Source organism: Stereum hirsutum, assembly GCF_000264905.1.
Source record: "Stereum hirsutum FP-91666 SS1 unplaced genomic scaffold STEHIscaffold_27, whole genome shotgun sequence".
NCBI lineage: Eukaryota > Fungi > Basidiomycota > Agaricomycetes > Russulales > Stereaceae > Stereum > Stereum hirsutum.
Window position 1 is genome coordinate 11,775 of NW_006763157.1, and position 17,194 is coordinate 28,968.

General features: G+C 49.9%; 5 protein-coding genes, 1 non-coding gene and 1 pseudogene across 7 annotated transcripts in view; 4 read left to right on the plus strand and 3 right to left on the minus strand.

Annotated features, from left to right (window-relative positions):
- The window catches only part of STEHIDRAFT_116554 (uncharacterized protein), a gene marked incomplete at both ends in the record, with an annotated part of 5,663 nt that extends 4,809 nt beyond the window's left edge, over positions 1–854 (minus strand). Inside the window, one exon of the mRNA XM_007311429.1 lies at positions 81–854. Coding sequence (XP_007311491.1) covers positions 81–854 — 774 coding nt within the window. The remainder of the gene's footprint in view (positions 1–80) is intronic.
- Positions 855–1,184: 330 nt separating this feature from the next.
- Positions 1,185–1,865, plus strand: STEHIDRAFT_163707 (uncharacterized protein; the record flags this gene model as incomplete). Its single annotated transcript, XM_007311430.1, has 1 exon — positions 1,185–1,865. The coding sequence occupies one exon, from the start codon at positions 1,185–1,187 to the stop codon at positions 1,863–1,865; it is 681 nt and encodes a 226-aa protein (XP_007311492.1).
- A 958-nt stretch (positions 1,866–2,823) lies between these two features.
- On the plus strand, positions 2,824–2,915 carry STEHIDRAFT_t362 (annotated as a pseudogene). Its single transcript has one exon. The product of its transcript is annotated as a tRNA-OTHER (tRNA).
- A 332-nt stretch (positions 2,916–3,247) lies between these two features.
- STEHIDRAFT_t363 lies at positions 3,248–3,340 on the plus strand. Its single transcript has one exon. It is a non-coding gene; the product is annotated as a tRNA-Gly (tRNA).
- Positions 3,341–7,739: 4,399 nt separating this feature from the next.
- On the plus strand, positions 7,740–9,299 carry STEHIDRAFT_173124 (uncharacterized protein; the record flags this gene model as incomplete). Its single annotated transcript, XM_007311431.1, has 8 exons — positions 7,740–8,071; positions 8,171–8,232; positions 8,296–8,331; positions 8,393–8,480; positions 8,577–8,895; positions 9,041–9,064; positions 9,141–9,178; positions 9,246–9,299. The coding sequence occupies exons 1-8, from the start codon at positions 7,838–7,840 to the stop codon at positions 9,297–9,299; spliced, it is 855 nt and encodes a 284-aa protein (XP_007311493.1). The 5' UTR covers positions 7,740–7,837.
- Positions 9,300–9,917: 618 nt separating this feature from the next.
- Positions 9,918–12,148, minus strand: STEHIDRAFT_116556 (uncharacterized protein; the record flags this gene model as incomplete). Its single annotated transcript, XM_007311432.1, has 2 exons — positions 9,918–11,931; positions 12,066–12,148. 2 exons carry the CDS (start codon positions 12,146–12,148, stop codon positions 9,918–9,920), a joined length of 2,097 nt encoding a protein of 698 aa, XP_007311494.1.
- A 513-nt stretch (positions 12,149–12,661) lies between these two features.
- Positions 12,662–17,131, minus strand: STEHIDRAFT_88165 (GMC oxidoreductase). The gene is made up of 26 exons (XM_007311433.1): positions 16,980–17,131; positions 16,778–16,816; positions 16,682–16,689; positions 16,301–16,400; positions 15,959–16,020; positions 15,836–15,879; positions 15,666–15,739; positions 15,514–15,583; positions 15,371–15,447; positions 15,243–15,301; positions 15,113–15,151; positions 15,044–15,055; positions 14,903–14,971; positions 14,627–14,814; positions 14,399–14,541; positions 14,245–14,323; positions 13,910–14,178; positions 13,781–13,854; positions 13,606–13,672; positions 13,436–13,510; positions 13,331–13,381; positions 13,232–13,264; positions 13,102–13,166; positions 12,969–13,041; positions 12,869–12,895; positions 12,662–12,808 (listed from the first exon to the last, which is right to left on the minus strand). Exons 1-26 carry the CDS (start codon positions 16,996–16,998, stop codon positions 12,774–12,776), a joined length of 1,851 nt encoding a protein of 616 aa, XP_007311495.1. The 5' UTR covers positions 16,999–17,131; the 3' UTR covers positions 12,662–12,773.
- Positions 17,132–17,194: the final 63 nt, after the last annotated feature.

Consider the following 17,194-nt stretch of genomic DNA (forward strand, 5'->3'; position numbering starts at 1 on the left):
ATTTGCGCAAGCCGATCCTGGAAGTCCGCGAAGTTTTCACCATCGCGCTGTCCCCAAGGTAATACCTCACGTTCACGAACCGGGGCATCCGCGCCTCCATGGCCGAGTGCCAGCCCACCAGTCAACACCCTGTTCACCGTCACCGGTGATTGAGGGCCCATGTCCTGAAATTGGACTCGCGCCTTCCCTTTATCCTTTGATATAGCGGGTGCCGCTATCTCTGATGGAGTGGAAGCCCTCTCAGATCCCAGAGGAACCATTTCCGGCGACGGAACTACTAGCTTTAGTCCATCACGGACCTTATGGCGAAGAGACTTACGGTCCTCATTTAATTCCAAGAACACATTCTTCAGCCCTTTCTGCTGCTTCCGTACGTGGTCGATATTATCGTCCACGGCCTGAATCTCCGCCCACACGGTCTCAAACCGTGTATCGAATTCATTCAAAATCTCGTCGACCAATGCGACTACGTTTGGTTTCAAACGTTGCTCGTCTTCGAGCGATAAATTTATTATATGACCTACCTTCGACGGGCCAGGAGCTTGCACTGACTCGTTAGAGTCGGTGATGTCAGCGGGCAACATAAGACTCTGCTCGACAGCCATGGAGTCAGGATCCGTTTCCAGATCCTGACGCGGCGCGGTATCGAGCAAGCCCGAGGGTTGCGGGTCGGTGGGATTATGGGATGAGTGTTGACGAGCATTGGAACTCGACTCGCCCGCCACGTCATTCCCATTCCCCTCTGTTTCCCTTTCCGGCTCAACGTCAGGTCCTCGGTCGTGTGAAGCGTTGTCCGCGGGAGCAGCTCCCGCAGGCAGCTTCTTCTTTCGGCTATTCTTCTGGCTGGGGGCCATTGGTTTTATATTAAAATTGAATCACGTACCGTTTGTTTGGATGTTCAAAAAATGTAAGAGGTCGGGGTGTTTATCTTGAGGTCCTTCGTAAGAGAACAGAACCCGTAAGCCTGCAGAGGCTACGGAAAGTGATTCACTAAGCGTAAAGGTGTACAAGATAAAGCTAACTACTCCGAACGCTCGATGGTCCAACACCAGCCCCCGCGCATCAGCCACAACTATACAGTATTACGTCAGACAAGATAGATGGATGCGCTTTCCAGCACACCCATCTTATCTTATCCCGGGAACGCCCGTCGGTACCGCTAAGGTATAAGGCTGTCGCCTTACATGCTCCGCGCGCTCTATCCACAGAAATGGCTGCCTTATCATTATATGGGGGGTTTGGTGTGGGACACGTGGGATGTGGAGAGGGTTTTGAGGGGGTTAGTCACAAGGCAACAGGAGATGAGGGAGAAGGCGGGTATGGTTGGATCGTCGAGCACGGAAGGGGTTGAGGTGGAGAAGGATTTAGGTGCGACTAGATCTTTGGGCATGGATAGGCAGCGGAGGAACGGGGAAAGAGACAAGACGGGGGAGATGAAAGTGGTGAAGACAAATGAAGAGAGCGAGATGTCGTTGTTGGAGACGCTCCTGCCGGACATGATGGTCCTCCTGAGCGAGAAAGACGAGTTGGTGCCGAATGAGCAGGGGCGGAAGATATGGGAGGATAGTGCGCCATTCCGGAGGAGTTCGAGCCTGAGTGGTCTTTCGGGTTCACGTTCGAGCTCTGACTCTGATCGCGTAACGGGTACAAAGGGCGGAGTCCATGGTAGGTTTGGAGTGGATGATGCGGATGTGGACGGGGATGGTGGACAAGGCAGACTCGTAGTAATCGAGAAAGCGCTACACGAGGATGCGTGGAAATATAGACGGTGGGGCATCGAGATGAGGAGGTATATACGGGATGTAGAGCGGAAGGCTGCGACTCGGAGGCACTGGCAGGGTATGAGGGGACGGTTAACAATTTAGCGTGGAGCGCTAGCTTGTACCAGCCAAGTGCTAGCTTGCGTTAGCTTTTGGCCGGACAAGCTAAATTGTCCAAGCTAGCTTGCACGCTAACTAACAGAAATAAGTGCGTAGCGTGTGTAGCTTGGACAATTTAGCGTGCGATCGCGTGTACGCTGCCAATCAGTTCTTAAGCATATTGTATATCTAGCGTCTCTGTGCCCTGAACAACCCGTCACTTTGACATCCTTATATCTGGGACAAGCTTCGCTATTCTCACGGATCAAGAGCGATAATTAGATAGTACTAGAAAACAGACTTCATGTTATAGAACGCGATTAGACCTTATATGTTTCAGGTTTACTTGGAACTCGTTGGCGGAAGATCTGTCCGATCCACCAATGAGCTTTCGCAAAAAGTTCCAAGTTTTTACTAACATATAAGCCCTATTGGCCGGGCAGTATTACTGCAAGCCGTCGTCGCTGTGACGGAGATCTGAACAGTCAAGATGAAGAACAGAAATATACAGTAACAGAGCCGCAGGTGGTGATGAGCAACCATATGACCTAACCGATGAGAAGAGGCCAGCTAGAGAGCAGATGATGGCGACAGAGAGGTCAAGCTAGACGCAAGCTAGCTCAGCCAAACCATACACGCTAAGAACCATTAAGTCAGCCGTAGTGTGGCGCACAAGCTAAGCTACAAGTTAGCGCCACACGCTAATCTGCGCTGGCTCGTATGAGGGCAGAGCGAGATACTAGTAGCAAGCAGAAACTCGAAGGCCTTGGGTCATGATAAGTGCGTGTTTTACCATTCATTCTCTCGTCCCTTTGTTTCTATCCTATTCTATCTGCGGTGAAGCTGAACCTGATTTTAACGTCCGTCGCCAACAGTTAAAGCCCGTTCATGCTGGCTCTTGCCCCTTTGTTATCGTGTTTCGCACATACACCGTTCACATCGTATCCATTGTTCCTTCCTTCCGGCATCAATGGGGTAGTGTTAACCTGGGTCGTTGCCATGATCCAAGGAGCTATGTGTTTCGACCCGCCGGGGGTTCAATTCTCCCTTGATGCATCGCTGATGTCTCGTTACATTTTTTTCTTCGTGTCTAGTCAGACTGGATGTCGATTGGGTGTCGTGTTTACCATCCTCTGTGTCACAGGATCTTAGCCGAGTAGGTTAACTCACGAATCACGGTCACCTCGTGTCGTGGTTTTTTTGTTCTTCACCGGTAAATGCCCTCCTTCGTGCGTCCTTTGTTCTTATTCACCCGCCTCGCCTTTCCTTTTGTTTCCAACTGAGAGCGACGCCCCAGGGCTATCCGCCTCCGCATACATACACCAGATATGTTGGAATCGCCACATCCTATTGCTCGAGACTTTTCACGTCTAATGCACAAAGGTATGGTATCAGTGGGGTAGTGGTAACCTGGGTTGTCGCCATAGTTCCCATGTGCACATTGTCTCGACCCGCCCAGGGTTCGAGTCCCTCTTGATGTACTCACACGTCTTCCATTGTTTCTTTTTCCCGTCTTTCCTAGTTATTTCTTCTCTGACATTTTATGATCACTCGGGAGAATCAATATCGTCGAAAACACGGCGCGATTTGTGGGCAAGGATACGAGATAGACATGGTCTAAGCACACGCGTTCTTCGGCTCTCGCTTGATGCATATTGTACCTTTTTTTTTCTCGTCTGCATCTGCATCTCTTGCCGTCCGCCAGAGCATCGAATGTCGACGATAATTTGTGCCTCTGGTCAGTTTCACGCCTGAATTGACCTCTTCAGACTGGAATCACCTTAATGGTGATTATGACTACGTAGAGCTCACGCAAGCCGCACAGTTTGGCTCATGCGTGGGGAGTGATGTCTTCATCGCTCGAGTAGGTGCTTGAGAACACGGTCGACTAACTTGCGTTCGTGCGACAAAAAAATTAGATAAGTTGATTGACCTCATTTGCCGCTAGGAAGTGAAGCATATTGAGATAAATAAAAATTGCACGAGCCTGAGGAGGGGCAGAACACCAACGGGAGAGCTAAAATTATGATACAGCGGACGGAAGAAATATTAGTGCGTAAGTCAAGGCTTGTACGATGGAAGGTTCACCGCTTGTGGACGCGAATGAAGGACGCGGCTGCGCGATTATGCGCTTTTTCTCCGCGAAGTTCCTACTGTGCGCGTCGGCTTTGAAGATCCTGGAGTCTATCATAGGCCAACTCAGATATTTCTCGAATAAATTCAAGTTTATTACTCTGGTACGCTGCTTGCATCGATAAGTCTGCGTTCTCCGGTGTTCTTGGGTCAGGCAAACAAAATAGAATTGAAATGCACTTGAAATGAGACTTTACAGTATTATGCGACGTATCAATATCGTACAAATACGCTAACGGAAGACAGAAGAGAGTAGCGATGGATCCCGAGTACAGCGGAGCACTTTTAGTTTCGGCACAACAATTGTAAGAACGAAATAGCCACGTCTTCAGACATACGAAAACCCGAAATGACTACGTCACGAGCGACCAACCTTGAAAATGCGCCTCATAACCTCGCAGACCGTCCTTCTCCGGCTTTTGCCGGAAAGGGGAAGAGGTGGATGGGGCGTAAGGGGCGCAGGAGGCGATGGACGATAGGGAAGAGGCGTTTGTGTAGACACTTTCCCCGGTTCCACCTTTGTCGGTCCCTTCTTTGGTGGTGGTCCCACGACAGGTCGAGTTGGACGGCCCATAGCGGTGCGAGAGCAGAGTTTGGTCTTGAAGGGTTTGGCTATGAAGAGTTGTATGCTGTGGGTGCGACGTCTGACAAATGACGTGCGGGTTGTTGAGGTGAAAGGAATGGCAGGGGACATCCTGTCCAGGGGCCCTTAGGCCCTCGTTCTTCTTAGCCATGATGTGGACCTATTGCGAGAATATAAGCCTCCCAAATGCCAGAAAAAGCTAAGACAAGGGAATAGAACGGACGACTACGGTTTCTAGAGGGATGCTGGTGTGTGACGGAGATATGTAGCCTGAGGGAGGCGAGATGCGCGGTCATGTTAATGTACACGAAATATATATGACCAAGAGACGAAGTTATTCGACGTACTTGTCCACGAGACAAGCTTCATGGTGCGTAATAAACGGGCTTGGAAGGCCAGCTGTATACCAAAACTAGGGTTAATTGAAAACGCATTGAATATTAGTTGAATGATAAAAAATACACACCCCGGACGCGACCAGAGGGAAAGTGAACCGGGGCTATACGTTCTGCATCTGAAGTCTCAGGTCTTATAACTAAGTTGCTCGAGGCAGTGGCTTATCGACATGCAGGTGATTTCTAATCAGGCTGTACACCAACGAGGCTCACGCAAGGCTCCAGAAGATGCAGATGCGATACAGCTCTCGGAGATACAGAGAATGACTTTCACTGTCACTTTCGTACCCATGGCCCGTCGCATGCCCCTTGAGGATCACAGACGACCGCGAGGCGGCGCCACACTGAAGAGAGTTTTCGCCTTGTATTCAGTGCCAGGCCGGGCTAGATACGCAAAAAATAGTCCCAGTCCGTTGTCGATATCGGGCCATGCCCAACGATAATTGAACCTGTTTTCGTAGTGAGCTACCGGTGCAGACTGAAATGTGGCACCAAGGACAGGCCTCGTCCAACCCGGGTTGCTCGGTGTGATGCAAATGTGATACCAGTCAGTTGACCCCATAAGCGCCATGGAAATCCGTGGAGAGAGTTCGGATGGCTATCTAAACGGCAGTAATCCGATTGTAATCTGATATCACAGCCTCGGAGTCCGGATAGGCCTGTCGGAGAGGTGTAATCGTCGTGCCACAAGGAAAGAGGTCGACGTAACCTCCGTGAGACGCTCAGCAGACACAATCACCCCCTTGCTCGTGCACTCAGACGGATGCTCCTTAAACAAAGCCGTAGCCCGAGGCATAGAGTGACCAGATATGCACAATACCTATGCCGACCACACGGAGAAAGCGCGTTCTGTTGTTTTTGCACGACGAGTCTGCCTTTGGGAGACTAGGCCACAGTATGTAGTATGGCAGCATACCTATCATTTCACGATCAAGAAACAGTCGTTTCCCTGGCGGAATGAATACAGTGTATTTGCGCAGGCCCGAGGAATCGTGATGGAATGCCACGGTTAGAAAGTTGAAACACCGGTCGACCCAGTGAGGACCTGAAAATGACACGGGCTGTACTGCAGGGCGGTAAATACGTCCACAATACATCCAATGCCTGTATCTGCATTCATACGAAGAAGCATGATGCATTTCCAATGCACAGGAGTTTTCTCATCATAAACGACTCTCTACGCCTGACCGACGTTACTGTAAGCTTGCTGCTATAAACCACTTTCACCACCTGTTTTCGCCCAGAAATGACACTTCGTAAACCCAATGCTATAGTTTGCTTACATTTTTACCAAGTAATCCAATACATCTCGTCGGACAATTGCCCTGGATAAGCGCTACTGAAAGAGGCGTCAGTGGGCGCAAGCCTATGCCTGAGGAACGACTTCGACTGCGTCCATGATCTTTATCCTATTCACGTTGTTCCTTCTGAGAATCGAGCATTGAGTCTAGAAGATTCTCCGAGGTGCGATGTTTCTTGAAACTACTGATCAGATCCCTGACAGAGGGGCGATACGCACCAGAATACTTCAGTACTTGACATAACGCACAGGTGGTGTGAGATCCTCAGAGTCCCATGAATCGTGCATACCTACGCCACACTGGCCCGCGACATGAATTTTCCTCGCTGTATTTCCGAAAAAGCGCACTACCAGGCGTAAGGTCAGTGAGCGAGAGCTAATTGGCATGAGATGACTGATACTTATTCGGACTGTACTAGTAAGTATTTGATCTTCAAGACCGCCGCAAATTGGCCGCAAAGTTCCTTACACTTTGTATGAAAGTCTGTCTCTCCACTCTGAGAATCAGTCCCACAGTCCAAAAGTAAGGCATCAGGCTCCAATGAAGATCGGCATCATCTCGATTTCCATCGATTAGCTCGGAAGAGACGGGGCCGGCATTTGTCTTCTGATTCGCGGTTTTCCAAACTACGGGCGGAGTTTCTGTTTCCAGCAGTGCTTTCACAACTCTAGACAGGGTACAAAATCTTCTCAGTGAAATCTATCTTTGTTTGGTCCATCCTCGTTTCTGTTTGGTGCAGGCGAAAGATCTTGCCCCCTGTCTAGAGTTGTGAAAGCAGCTGTCAAACACAGCAAAAAGTGCGCGCCCCTCTCCTCCCTCCCGCCGTTTCGGTTTTGACAATGAAGTAGCCGGATATTGCCGTCAACAAGCTCGCCTAGCTCAATCGGATAGAGCGTCAGACTCTTACTAAGTCTTGCAAAGGCGGGTTATTGGGCTAGTGTAAATCCCCGCAATCGTGCTTTTTTTTCGTTCCGCTCATACCATCACGCTCAAACACCAAAAGTTCATCTGGTTTGTATCGCGAACTAGGTCCAAACTCAATATTCACTGGTAGCTACCGTATCAACTCCGCACCCTACGTTATTGGCCATTTTGATGTCCTCCCAATCTCCGCAAATAAAGAGAAGGTAAGTTGGTAGTCATGGCGAAACTCGTGGTTACGAACCACCAACGTTAACGCATCATGCCGTGGGTGAAAAACTTCACTTTCACTTCCGATGACTGAAAAACGGTCGAGACTTCACAAAAATCTGGCCCTGTGATCTCAACGAAGGCATTGAATTGGTGGCTCTTCTGTTTCTCCCTCGCTTCTTACGCTGATGTGTGCCTTGTCGTCTTGAAACTTTATTCCTTTGTAAGTGGACGACGAACCATACAAAAGTTGGGCTTTCCGGAGGGCTGGGTATTCTCTCTCTTTCCCCCGCGCTCGTCTTTTTCTGGTCCTTCTTTTGGCTCTGAGGCTACAACTGAGAGTCTGGACTGCATTGACTCTTCTCTCAGGACACTTACCTGTCGTCTTCGCTCGATACCTGCCATTGTTCCTATCTTTGCTCAACCTTACTAGCCATGCGTCTCCGCTCCATCTTGAGCTGTACCCTTTCTCTGTCCCTCACCATCCTCCCTTTCGTGACCTTCGCATCCTCAAACATCGGTGACCGAGATGTTGGAAACTCGAATGGCGTGCAGAGCCGCGCAGAACATCAGAGAGTAGCGATATGCAGACGGGATCCGACGTCTCTTGAGGATCATGAGTTGGCAAAGAGGGATACAGTGGATGGCTCAGGAAGTCCGGACGTTACGGTGCGTGGAGCGCGCCTCTTTCTTTGTTCTGGGTTGAGTCGGGTGCCCGGTGCTGGCAAAAGTGTGGAATTTTTGATTTTTTGGGAATTATCTTACTAGCTTCCATCGGTCGGAGCGTCGCTCGGGAATATTACTACGAAGTTAGGGAATATCAACTTGACGTGAGATCTTGTTATCATTCTGTCAGCGTCTGGTTTTTATTTCAACTAATCTGGTGTCCATAGCGTCACGAACGTCACCATCTCCGTCGGAGACATCGAGTATGCACCACTTTACCCTTCGCCATCGTCCTGAAATGAACTGACATGGAGATGCTTATAGCATTTCCAATATCTCAATCGGAAACATCACAGTGATCGTCTCCGTCCCTCTTCCTGGAGCCAGTCCAGTTAACGCCTTCAGTGCATTCGTAAGCTCTAGCCATCTCACTCTTTACCTGCCCACACTATCCTATCCACCCGAAAGAAATTAAAATAACACGAAAACATGCATTCGTTGTCCACAGACCTCCGGAACGTCCATATCCTCCTCCACCGCTTCCCCTACTTCCACAGTCAGCTCCACCTCCGTCACTCAGACTGCGACCACGTCCACGTCCACCGGTACTACCGACACGGACCTCGCGCGCCGCCAAGCAAGCGATTCCTCCTCTATCGTCACCGTAACGCCGTCGTCTTCGGCAACGAGCACGGCCACAAGCACGAGCGTGGGCGTGAGCGCGACTGTGAGCGGAAGTCCGATCGACTTAGGAGTAGGGAATGTGTATACGGAGATTGGGAATATCAGTATTGAAGTTGGGCATGTTAACGTGTCGATCGGGAATGGTGCGTTCCCGTTTCTTGAGTATCTCTTTCTATGTGGCCTGTTCGTTCCGTTCCATCCTCCGTGCGAGTGATGTGTGCGTAAAGCAATGAGCTAATGGGTGTGTTCTTACTTTTCTGGTGGGATCATTCCGCGGCAAACGAATAGTCAATATCAGTAACGTGACGGTCGGTAAGTACTCATGTCGACTTCCTGTGATTATTGAAAACGTAGTTCATCTGACGGTTGTACTGGTATCTTCGTATAGGCAACATCTTTGTCCTCGTCCAAATCGGTCAACCCGACGTACGTCATCCTCTCGTTCTCACCTACTGCAAGCATCCTTATCAGAACTCTGTTTACCTCCTTACAGTTGACTGGACTCCTCTCCAACGCAACATCCAGCCTCGCTGGCATCGGCGCCTAAGGTCCTACTTCACCCTCAATTGGGTGCTGGAAGCATCGCTCAGCACACCCCAGTGGAATTGTGGCCTGCAGCGCTGCGCTCGCCGAAAGACCTGAACCTCAGGCCCCCCAACACAAAATATTTCGGGATGTATACCGCGACTTCTTCCCGCGAACGATCAAGATAGGGACTCTAGCCATGATTCAGACAGACATACTATTCGAGTAGTACACGACACTCTTCATGGTCCCATACACGGTGGATCAGGGATTTGGGCGCTGGTAGTACGGAGGGCCATCGCCATGGACATTGTATGGCGCAGATATACGTATAGCATACATTTACCGGCAGATACTCTCATGAGACTTAACGCTACGAACGATGGATGGCGCAGTGTCATTGACATATAGCATGATCCAAGTACTTATACCCAACATCACATTACTAGTAATACTCCATCTCCGGATCTACATATATAGATTCTCTGACATTGAGACAGTTGCGTCCAGCGATGGCTGAAGCTAAGTCCCAACATCGCGTTCCTTCACTTCCACCGCCATAATGCTGTAATGGCTAGAGAAAATTGTCGCCAGAGAGCCTAAGTAGGTCGAACATTTCTGCATACAAGTGACTCTCGCCCTAACTACGCAAAGTTTCCACGTCCTTCGTCACAACCCTAGTAACACGTCCGAAGTTCAAAGCCTTCTTGACTCTCTTCTCGTTACTCGCACGCGTTACCCTACGATCTCCATACTGGTTCCCGGACAATACCACACAAACGGTACCAATGGGAATGTGTAGCTCCCCTCGCTCCCTAATCACTTGATTGAGCTTGTTCGGTATGTCAGCACCAGCAGCAAAACCCATACATACGCGTGGATGCGCCAGCTTGCATGCGGCCATATCCTCTGGATCGGCGAGATCGCTGAGAGTAAAGCTGTAATCACTGAGATCTGGATCGATTAAATGAAAATCTCGGAGACGTGGCAGGCGAATTCGTGACCGAACCGTAAGTTCAGCATCGAAGTCACCATAGGCATTCTCGTCGAGAGGTAAGGGGCGAGGATGACGATGCGACTTCAATAATGCATCGAGTACGGTCGATGCGATTTCACTTCCACAGGCTAGTGTGGTTAAACCATGCATGCGTTCTAAGAGCTTATCAGCCTCAGGTACGCTCCAAGCCAACTCTGGACGTTCATGCCCGTCAATCGTGAATGGATATTCCCCGACGACAGCCAACCTCGCAATTGCTGCCCAGTTTATTGGCAAAATATCGAGAAGGCGGGTGCATACAGGTGGAATGCAACGATTGCTTGTTGTCCCAAGTGGTAGATACAGCCGAATGTCAGGTAAATGGTGACATGCGCAGGTGGGTCCAGAAGGAGCAACTGAACGTTGAAACCTGAAGAAGTCTGAACCAAGACGGATGAAGAGTGTTCCCGGACCAGCACGAACAGGTTTGTACGAATTGTAGTCTTCGTAGGGAATGACATGCCTGATGAGAAGCTCATTGAATGTGTGCGAGTGCGGATCCTGAGTGAGGGATTCCACCTGGGGTGAAGTAGATGTGGCCTGAGGAAAACACAATTCCTGCACAAGATGTAGAACACGGTCGTACGCCAGCTCTGGTTTACCAGGCAAAAGACTCGAAGCGTCGATATGCAGCACCCTCAAGGCATTACTGACTGTCAGATGGCTCTCGAAGTGAAAGAACACGTTCAATGTCGAGCAGATCACTTTGAGACTTTGCAGAGAGTGCAGCGTTACTCTGTGTTTTGGTTTGTCTCCTCTGTTCCTGGGAGTGGCACCGCCTGGAAGCTCGAGCGACAGACAGTTGGCGAGCTCCAGCTGTTCGAGTGAGTGCGATATAGACCCAAGCGTCATCAAGAGTTGCTCAACAGATGGAGAGGCGCGGGACTCAACTGCCGCCCGCGTCTCGCCTGTACGAGTAGGTGTAAACCCGATGTACAACGATGTGATCGATGAGGCGGTAAAGACGGGAGAATTCCATGGGGGGGTGGTGTTCAAGAGCGAAACTGAAGAAAGACTCGGTAAGGAGCCTGAGTGACCACCAAGTAATGAGTCGGTGAATGGCATACTGGTGAAACCCATTTGTTCCGTCGGAGCTGCATGAAAGGTAAGACGTTCGAGCGCGGGTTGGGGTTTCCCGAGCAGTTGTGAGACGGCATTGCCGCTGAACGGATATACATAGTTGACGATTTCTATACCTCGAACCGCAAGCGCGTCTCCGGCATGCGCCTGAGGGAGCTCGGATGCATGAAAGCGACGATGGTGCATATGATCATGATGGAAAGAAAGAGCTGAACCTTTCGATCGCAGTATCATCTCAGATGTCCATTGTTCCCCTAGGAGGTCTGGGTCAATGTGCGTCCAAAGGGCTCCGTGGCCGAGAGCCACTTGTCGCCATTTACGATCAAACTGCGTGGCGTAAATCCATCCGAGATGCAGCATGCTCGCCTTCAGAAGTTTCAGTTTTAGGAAATTCGTCGACCCTGGGTTATTTCTGTGCTGCACTTCGAGTTCGCGTATATCCTTTGCTGTCATTCGATGTGGAGGTGATACGTCGCGAAGGAGGTTCAGTATGGTGCCGATGATTTCAGGCGGAATCTTGTGTTTGAAAATCCACACGCTGCACAGCGTGATGTTCAAAGAAGTGTATGATTCGAGAGACAGAAAAAGAAAACAGTGCATGAAAAAAAGAACATGTTTAGCATGATGGTGAACTAGTGCATGATGCAAGATGGATTCACTACCACTACTCACGATTTTTCCGTGGGCATAGAATGAAATGGGTTGCACGCATCACCAGAGGGAATGACCGTCGATGACCTCCAGCCACGAGGCATAGCGATATGTCGGAGAAAAGGTACGGTGGCCCGGCGGGGACGATAAGGTGGATGCGGTACGGGCTATGGAATACTAGGGGATCTTCCAGCAAGAGGTAGGGGAAAGAGCATCGAGATCAGACAGGGAATTGCAGGCGTTCTCGACTTAAATACAGAACGAAACAAAGCAACGACTCAGCCTGAGAGCTGGTGCAATGGTGCAGTTGACTCCCAAGGTTTTGGAGAACAAAGGCTACAAGTAAAATCATCGACTCCGATTGTTTACTTCAGCGTCTTAGAGAGAACAAAAGGGTGTTGATCATTGTTCTCCTCGATAAGCTCCACCAAAGACAGGATAGAGGATGCTCAACCTGAAGTGATGGTTATGGTCGAAGACGAAGTTGGCCGCCGGGAGCAACGGAGGGTTGCCAATTGCCGGCCGGGCCGTCCTCCTCTGCGCCACCGTGTGGCGTCTTGGTCATTCTCAGCACTACAAGGTAGCAAGCACTCCGCCTTTATTCGAAACGTGAGGGTATCAGATAACATTGCTGTGGTCTATCGTACATGCATTCATGTCCAGTAACCGGAGCATCCCACAGTCCGCAAACATCATACACTCAGACACTGGTAAACCTCGCTTGCAATTTCATGCCACGAATTCGCCCTTGATGATATCAGCAGCTACGGGCACAGGTATGAGTGGATACTGCACAAAAAATCCAAAATTTGATATACACAAACCTTGTTCTGCGATGGCGTACAACACCGCTGCACACACAGAGAGGATATCAGTTCACGATCAATGGTGTGGGATGGCGGGTGGATGGACACGCAGACTTACATTGAACATGAGCCGCAAACAACAGTGGCACAATTGACATGTCCACCACACGTAGGTTCGACGTTCCGTATACCTATAATCATAGTTAGCTCCAGCCAACTATAGTTCCGACGTGAAAGGAAAAGGATCGTACCTTCAGTTGAGGATCGACTACGCCACCTTTCTCTCTAGGAAGCATAGACGCCGTACCCGCAGTATCTGGACTTGAATGAGATATCTTGCATAGGATAGGGATACCATGCAGGGAAGTATAAGGAGCTCACGGAATGTAGTCGACATGTAGCTCTTGACGTAATCTATGAGGCAGGGAAGGACGTCTTTATGATTATGCACTAGGAGAGACAAGGTGTCTAGGTACGTACCACCAATCTGTGCATCCGTTTGTACATCCGGGCCAGGGTTGACCTCTCGGACTGTGTAGACTAATTATTATTCCTCTTCGTCTGGTACAAGGACGGACTGCTTACCGACAAGCTCTTTCCAAGGCGATATGTGGCGCAAAGTACGGACGAACTTGACTGTTTCGATAAACGTCTGGAGGTCTGTGTGTAGAATTCAGGCCACACAGGAGAGGATACGGGATAATTGACTGGAGCAAAAGAGTGGCAGATATAAAGAGGAAGATCGCTGCACTCACCAATGTCCTCCTCGAATGCATGAGGGTCGATCACGGGACTAGCAAACGGATCCGTGGACGCTATATGCTGTATAGAATCCAGAGTAACCGAGACCACGACCAACCACGACGATAATATCAGTACTGCAAGCATAAGAAGATCAAGTGCAGGGTGAATGGGTACGAGGTAACATACAATACTTCCCCGACTCCACTGATGATGCATACAAGAGTTATACGAGAAATACTTCTTGCCTGGCTCCGGTGGATCTTCATGAGAACAGTTAGTACCTGCCAACATACTCGAAGTTAACCCAGAACGAACTTGGAAAACTTCTAAACATGGCCGCGTGCATCATCTCGCACCCAGGCCCCAGCCTTTCTGGCCCCAATCTCTCCTTCATGATTTCAAACTGCGCCTTCAAGCCCTCCGTCAGCCTACTCTTTTCCCCTGAACGAGAAGGGGTCGCTGTGAACTCGTTGACACGTGAGATCTGGGCCTCGTGTATCTCTCTCGCACGGGGAGAGAGCCAGGTGAGAGGAGCAAAGGTGTAGCCAAGGGAGCCGTAGGTGAAGAGACCCTGGCCTTGAGAGCTGTCGATGACACGATGCTCATGAATGCGGGTTTCAGAACATAAACGTGAAATGAAGACAGCCTACTGCAATGCAAGCTCCTCTGCTGCTCTCTTCGGGTATCTCAGAACATCGAAGGTCTCGTATGGGACATCGTCTTTAAGCTCTATGCGACGCCACTCCCAGGATCAGTCACTACATCATGAAGGACGTGATGGAATTAGAAAGGTACAAGGCTCACCGAACGTCACATTCGCAGTGTTATGCTCTTGTACGTTTTCTCCGACCTCCGGCATATCGATCTTGGTCTTTATCCCGTATCTCGAAAGAATGGATGGGCTACCGATTCCCGAGAGTTCGAGAAGTTGAGGGGTTTTGATCGCCCTACGCAGAGAAACACGCCACACGCCACCAATCAGCCAAGACAACTATCACCCCTTACAGAGTCAATTGCGAGGACAAGACGTACCCAGCGCAAAGGATGACCTCTTTTCCCGCTGTCGCAACGTGGACTGTGGCCTCACCACCACTGTTGACGATGAATTCGACCCCGGTGGCTTTAAGCGGTGTGCTCCCTTCTTCGAAGATGACTTTGTGCGCCGTAGCAGAGACGATACAGCTGAGATTGGGACGGTGCTGATTGGGTATCCAGTAGGCCTGTTACCATTCGGTAAGTACGCACGAATGATGGAGAGTGTGATCCAGGAAGTTAGAAGGGACTATTGAGATAGTCTGGTAGACGTACATTCGCGGCGTAGGACCGTTTGAACGTCTTCGGGTCGACGGAGATCGGGTAGATGTAGAGTCCCCTAGGCTGGCAAAGAAACAAAATTGGTCACTGATGTATTCGCACACATAGTGTGCGAAACATCGTATGCAAACTTACGTCGCCATTTTGCTGAAGACAGATAGGGTGAATTAGGGCTCGTCCATATGCATAGTTGAAGTGGCTTACAGGTGCTTGGGCTTCAGGGATCCCCGCACTCTTCATGACCTGAAAGAACGAGGTAGGGCATCAATAAGTGTCTCCAATCTCGACCCACTCCTATTTTTTGAGTTTCAAACCGTGATTAGAGGAGACGTACTTTGATAGCGTCTAAGTCCGCGCCAGACGCCCTCGACGGGATAGCCAGCTTGATTGGGCCTAGGAACATCATACAAAAACTTTACCAAGGAACCACATCAGTGAGAAGAGAATAACTGGGAGACGTACCATCCTCACCCATCTTCCACTCCCCGACTGAATGTAACCCATGCTTCTCTATCTCCTCGGCAGACGGCTTGACGAACCTTGATGCCACACGCCACATCGACCAAATCAACAAACAAAAGTGAAAAAGCTGAACAAGAACGCACCCCTCAGCTTTGGCACAATACTTTTCGAAGTTCTTCCAGTTCCACCCAGGATTACCGAGTCTTTCGAAGTCTGCGTGTCGTCGATGTTAATCAGCTCCTCTTTGAGGGTGTGGTGCGCAGGTGCAGGAAGAGAGACTGGTAGGCTGACGTACCGTTAATTTCCTCCTTCGGCGGCTTCACCCAAGCGAGAAAGTTGATCGCCGAGCTTCCGCCCAGGGTCTTGCCTCTGTTTGACATCGCAACATTCATCAGTCACGTCGATGGGAAGGAAATAGAAGTGAGCGTGGACACAAAGACGGTGAAGACGAGGGAGAGGAGGAACCTTGGCCACGGGATCTGTCGGTTGTTACAGTGCTTCTGTGGAACCTATACTATATGGTAAGCCCCAGTACCACTGGAGATTCTGCGGTGGGTATATTAGAAGATGAGAGGAAGAGTGACGTACAGTAAGGAACGACCAATCATATTTCTCTTGATTGAAGTGAGCGCCATACGAGCCCATGCGTACTACATTTTCGTGAGCACAATAAAAGTAGTCTCGTTAGTGAATGATCCACTTTTGATCATGTCTTAAAAACAAGAGCTGTACGAGTCTCATAAATAAGTGGACAACGCAACTAAGGACTTTGGTACTCGTCCGGCACCGCCTGCACCACGTCAACCGGATAACAGTTCTCGTGTAGGATTCACGACGAAGATGAGCGACAAGATTATGACAGCACAACTCGTCGTGGAGGCCCGGAAACAGATAGAGTACAACAAATAGATTAGGAAGACAGTCGCTTACAGAGCAATGGGTCATTCTCGTTTGCGGGGCCAGCTTCGAGCACTAAGACGCTCGCGTTCGTGTCTTCGGTCAATCGGGTAGCGAGGACGAGACCTGCGGTCTATGGTGTGGTGCCCATATTAACGTCGGGGAGTTCCGAAGGTCGGGGGAGAGGAAGTATGGATTTGAAGGATTTGAGTCAGCGTGAGCATGTCAATGTGAAGTTCAAGGGTGGAGAAAGCAGATATCTGGACTTTGGGTAGGGGTGAGAGATAGGGGTTGAGATAGGAAAGGGTGAAGGATGTGGATGGCAGGAACGGGAAAGTGTGTAGCCGATGGTGATGACGGGGAGAGGACACCACCGAGACGACCGTGGGCAACGTATCTTGGAAGAAGACGTACCCCTCCACCTTTGCATCGATGAACAGATACGCGCGCGATGAGTCCAGTACAGTAAGCTGGGTCGGTTACAGAGGGAACGAGCGGGGAAGAGCTTACCAACGATGACATAGTCAAATGCTTTGTGTGCAATATCTACTGCTCAGGCGTTAATGAGCACGATGAAGAATAGAAAACATATATCCTATGTCAGTTGTTGTGTTCTTGCGACGAACACGCAACATGTGGGGCCTTGATTCCGCTCAGGGTATTTGGCCTCTGGGCTATGATTGGAACTGATATAAAAAGCCACATGACGTACCAGCTGTGATGAGGGGCATATCGCAACCACAGTTTGAGCAATAAGATGGAGTCGACAGGTCTACTTCCAGCAAGCTTTCTAAATAGAATGACAAGGCAACGAGTCCGACTGCAGTCAACGCAGGGTGGAGGTATGTAGCAGGACACAATCGGTAGGCGCCGATGGAAGCTGCTTCCGAAGATTGAGCTATAGGGCCTCGTGGAACGCAGGACGTA

What these genes read in the sequence shown, in the direction of transcription:
- STEHIDRAFT_88165 (XM_007311433.1), bottom strand. An exon ending in AGTGGAGTCGGGGAAGTATT is followed by an intron (nt 13,673 to 13,780) that starts GTATGTTACCTC and finishes GATTCTATACAG; the next exon opens with CATATAGCGTCCACGGATCC. An exon ending in TAGTCGATCCTCAACTGAAG is followed by an intron (nt 13,042 to 13,101) that starts GTACGATCCTTT and finishes CTATGATTATAG; the next exon opens with GTATACGGAACGTCGAACCT.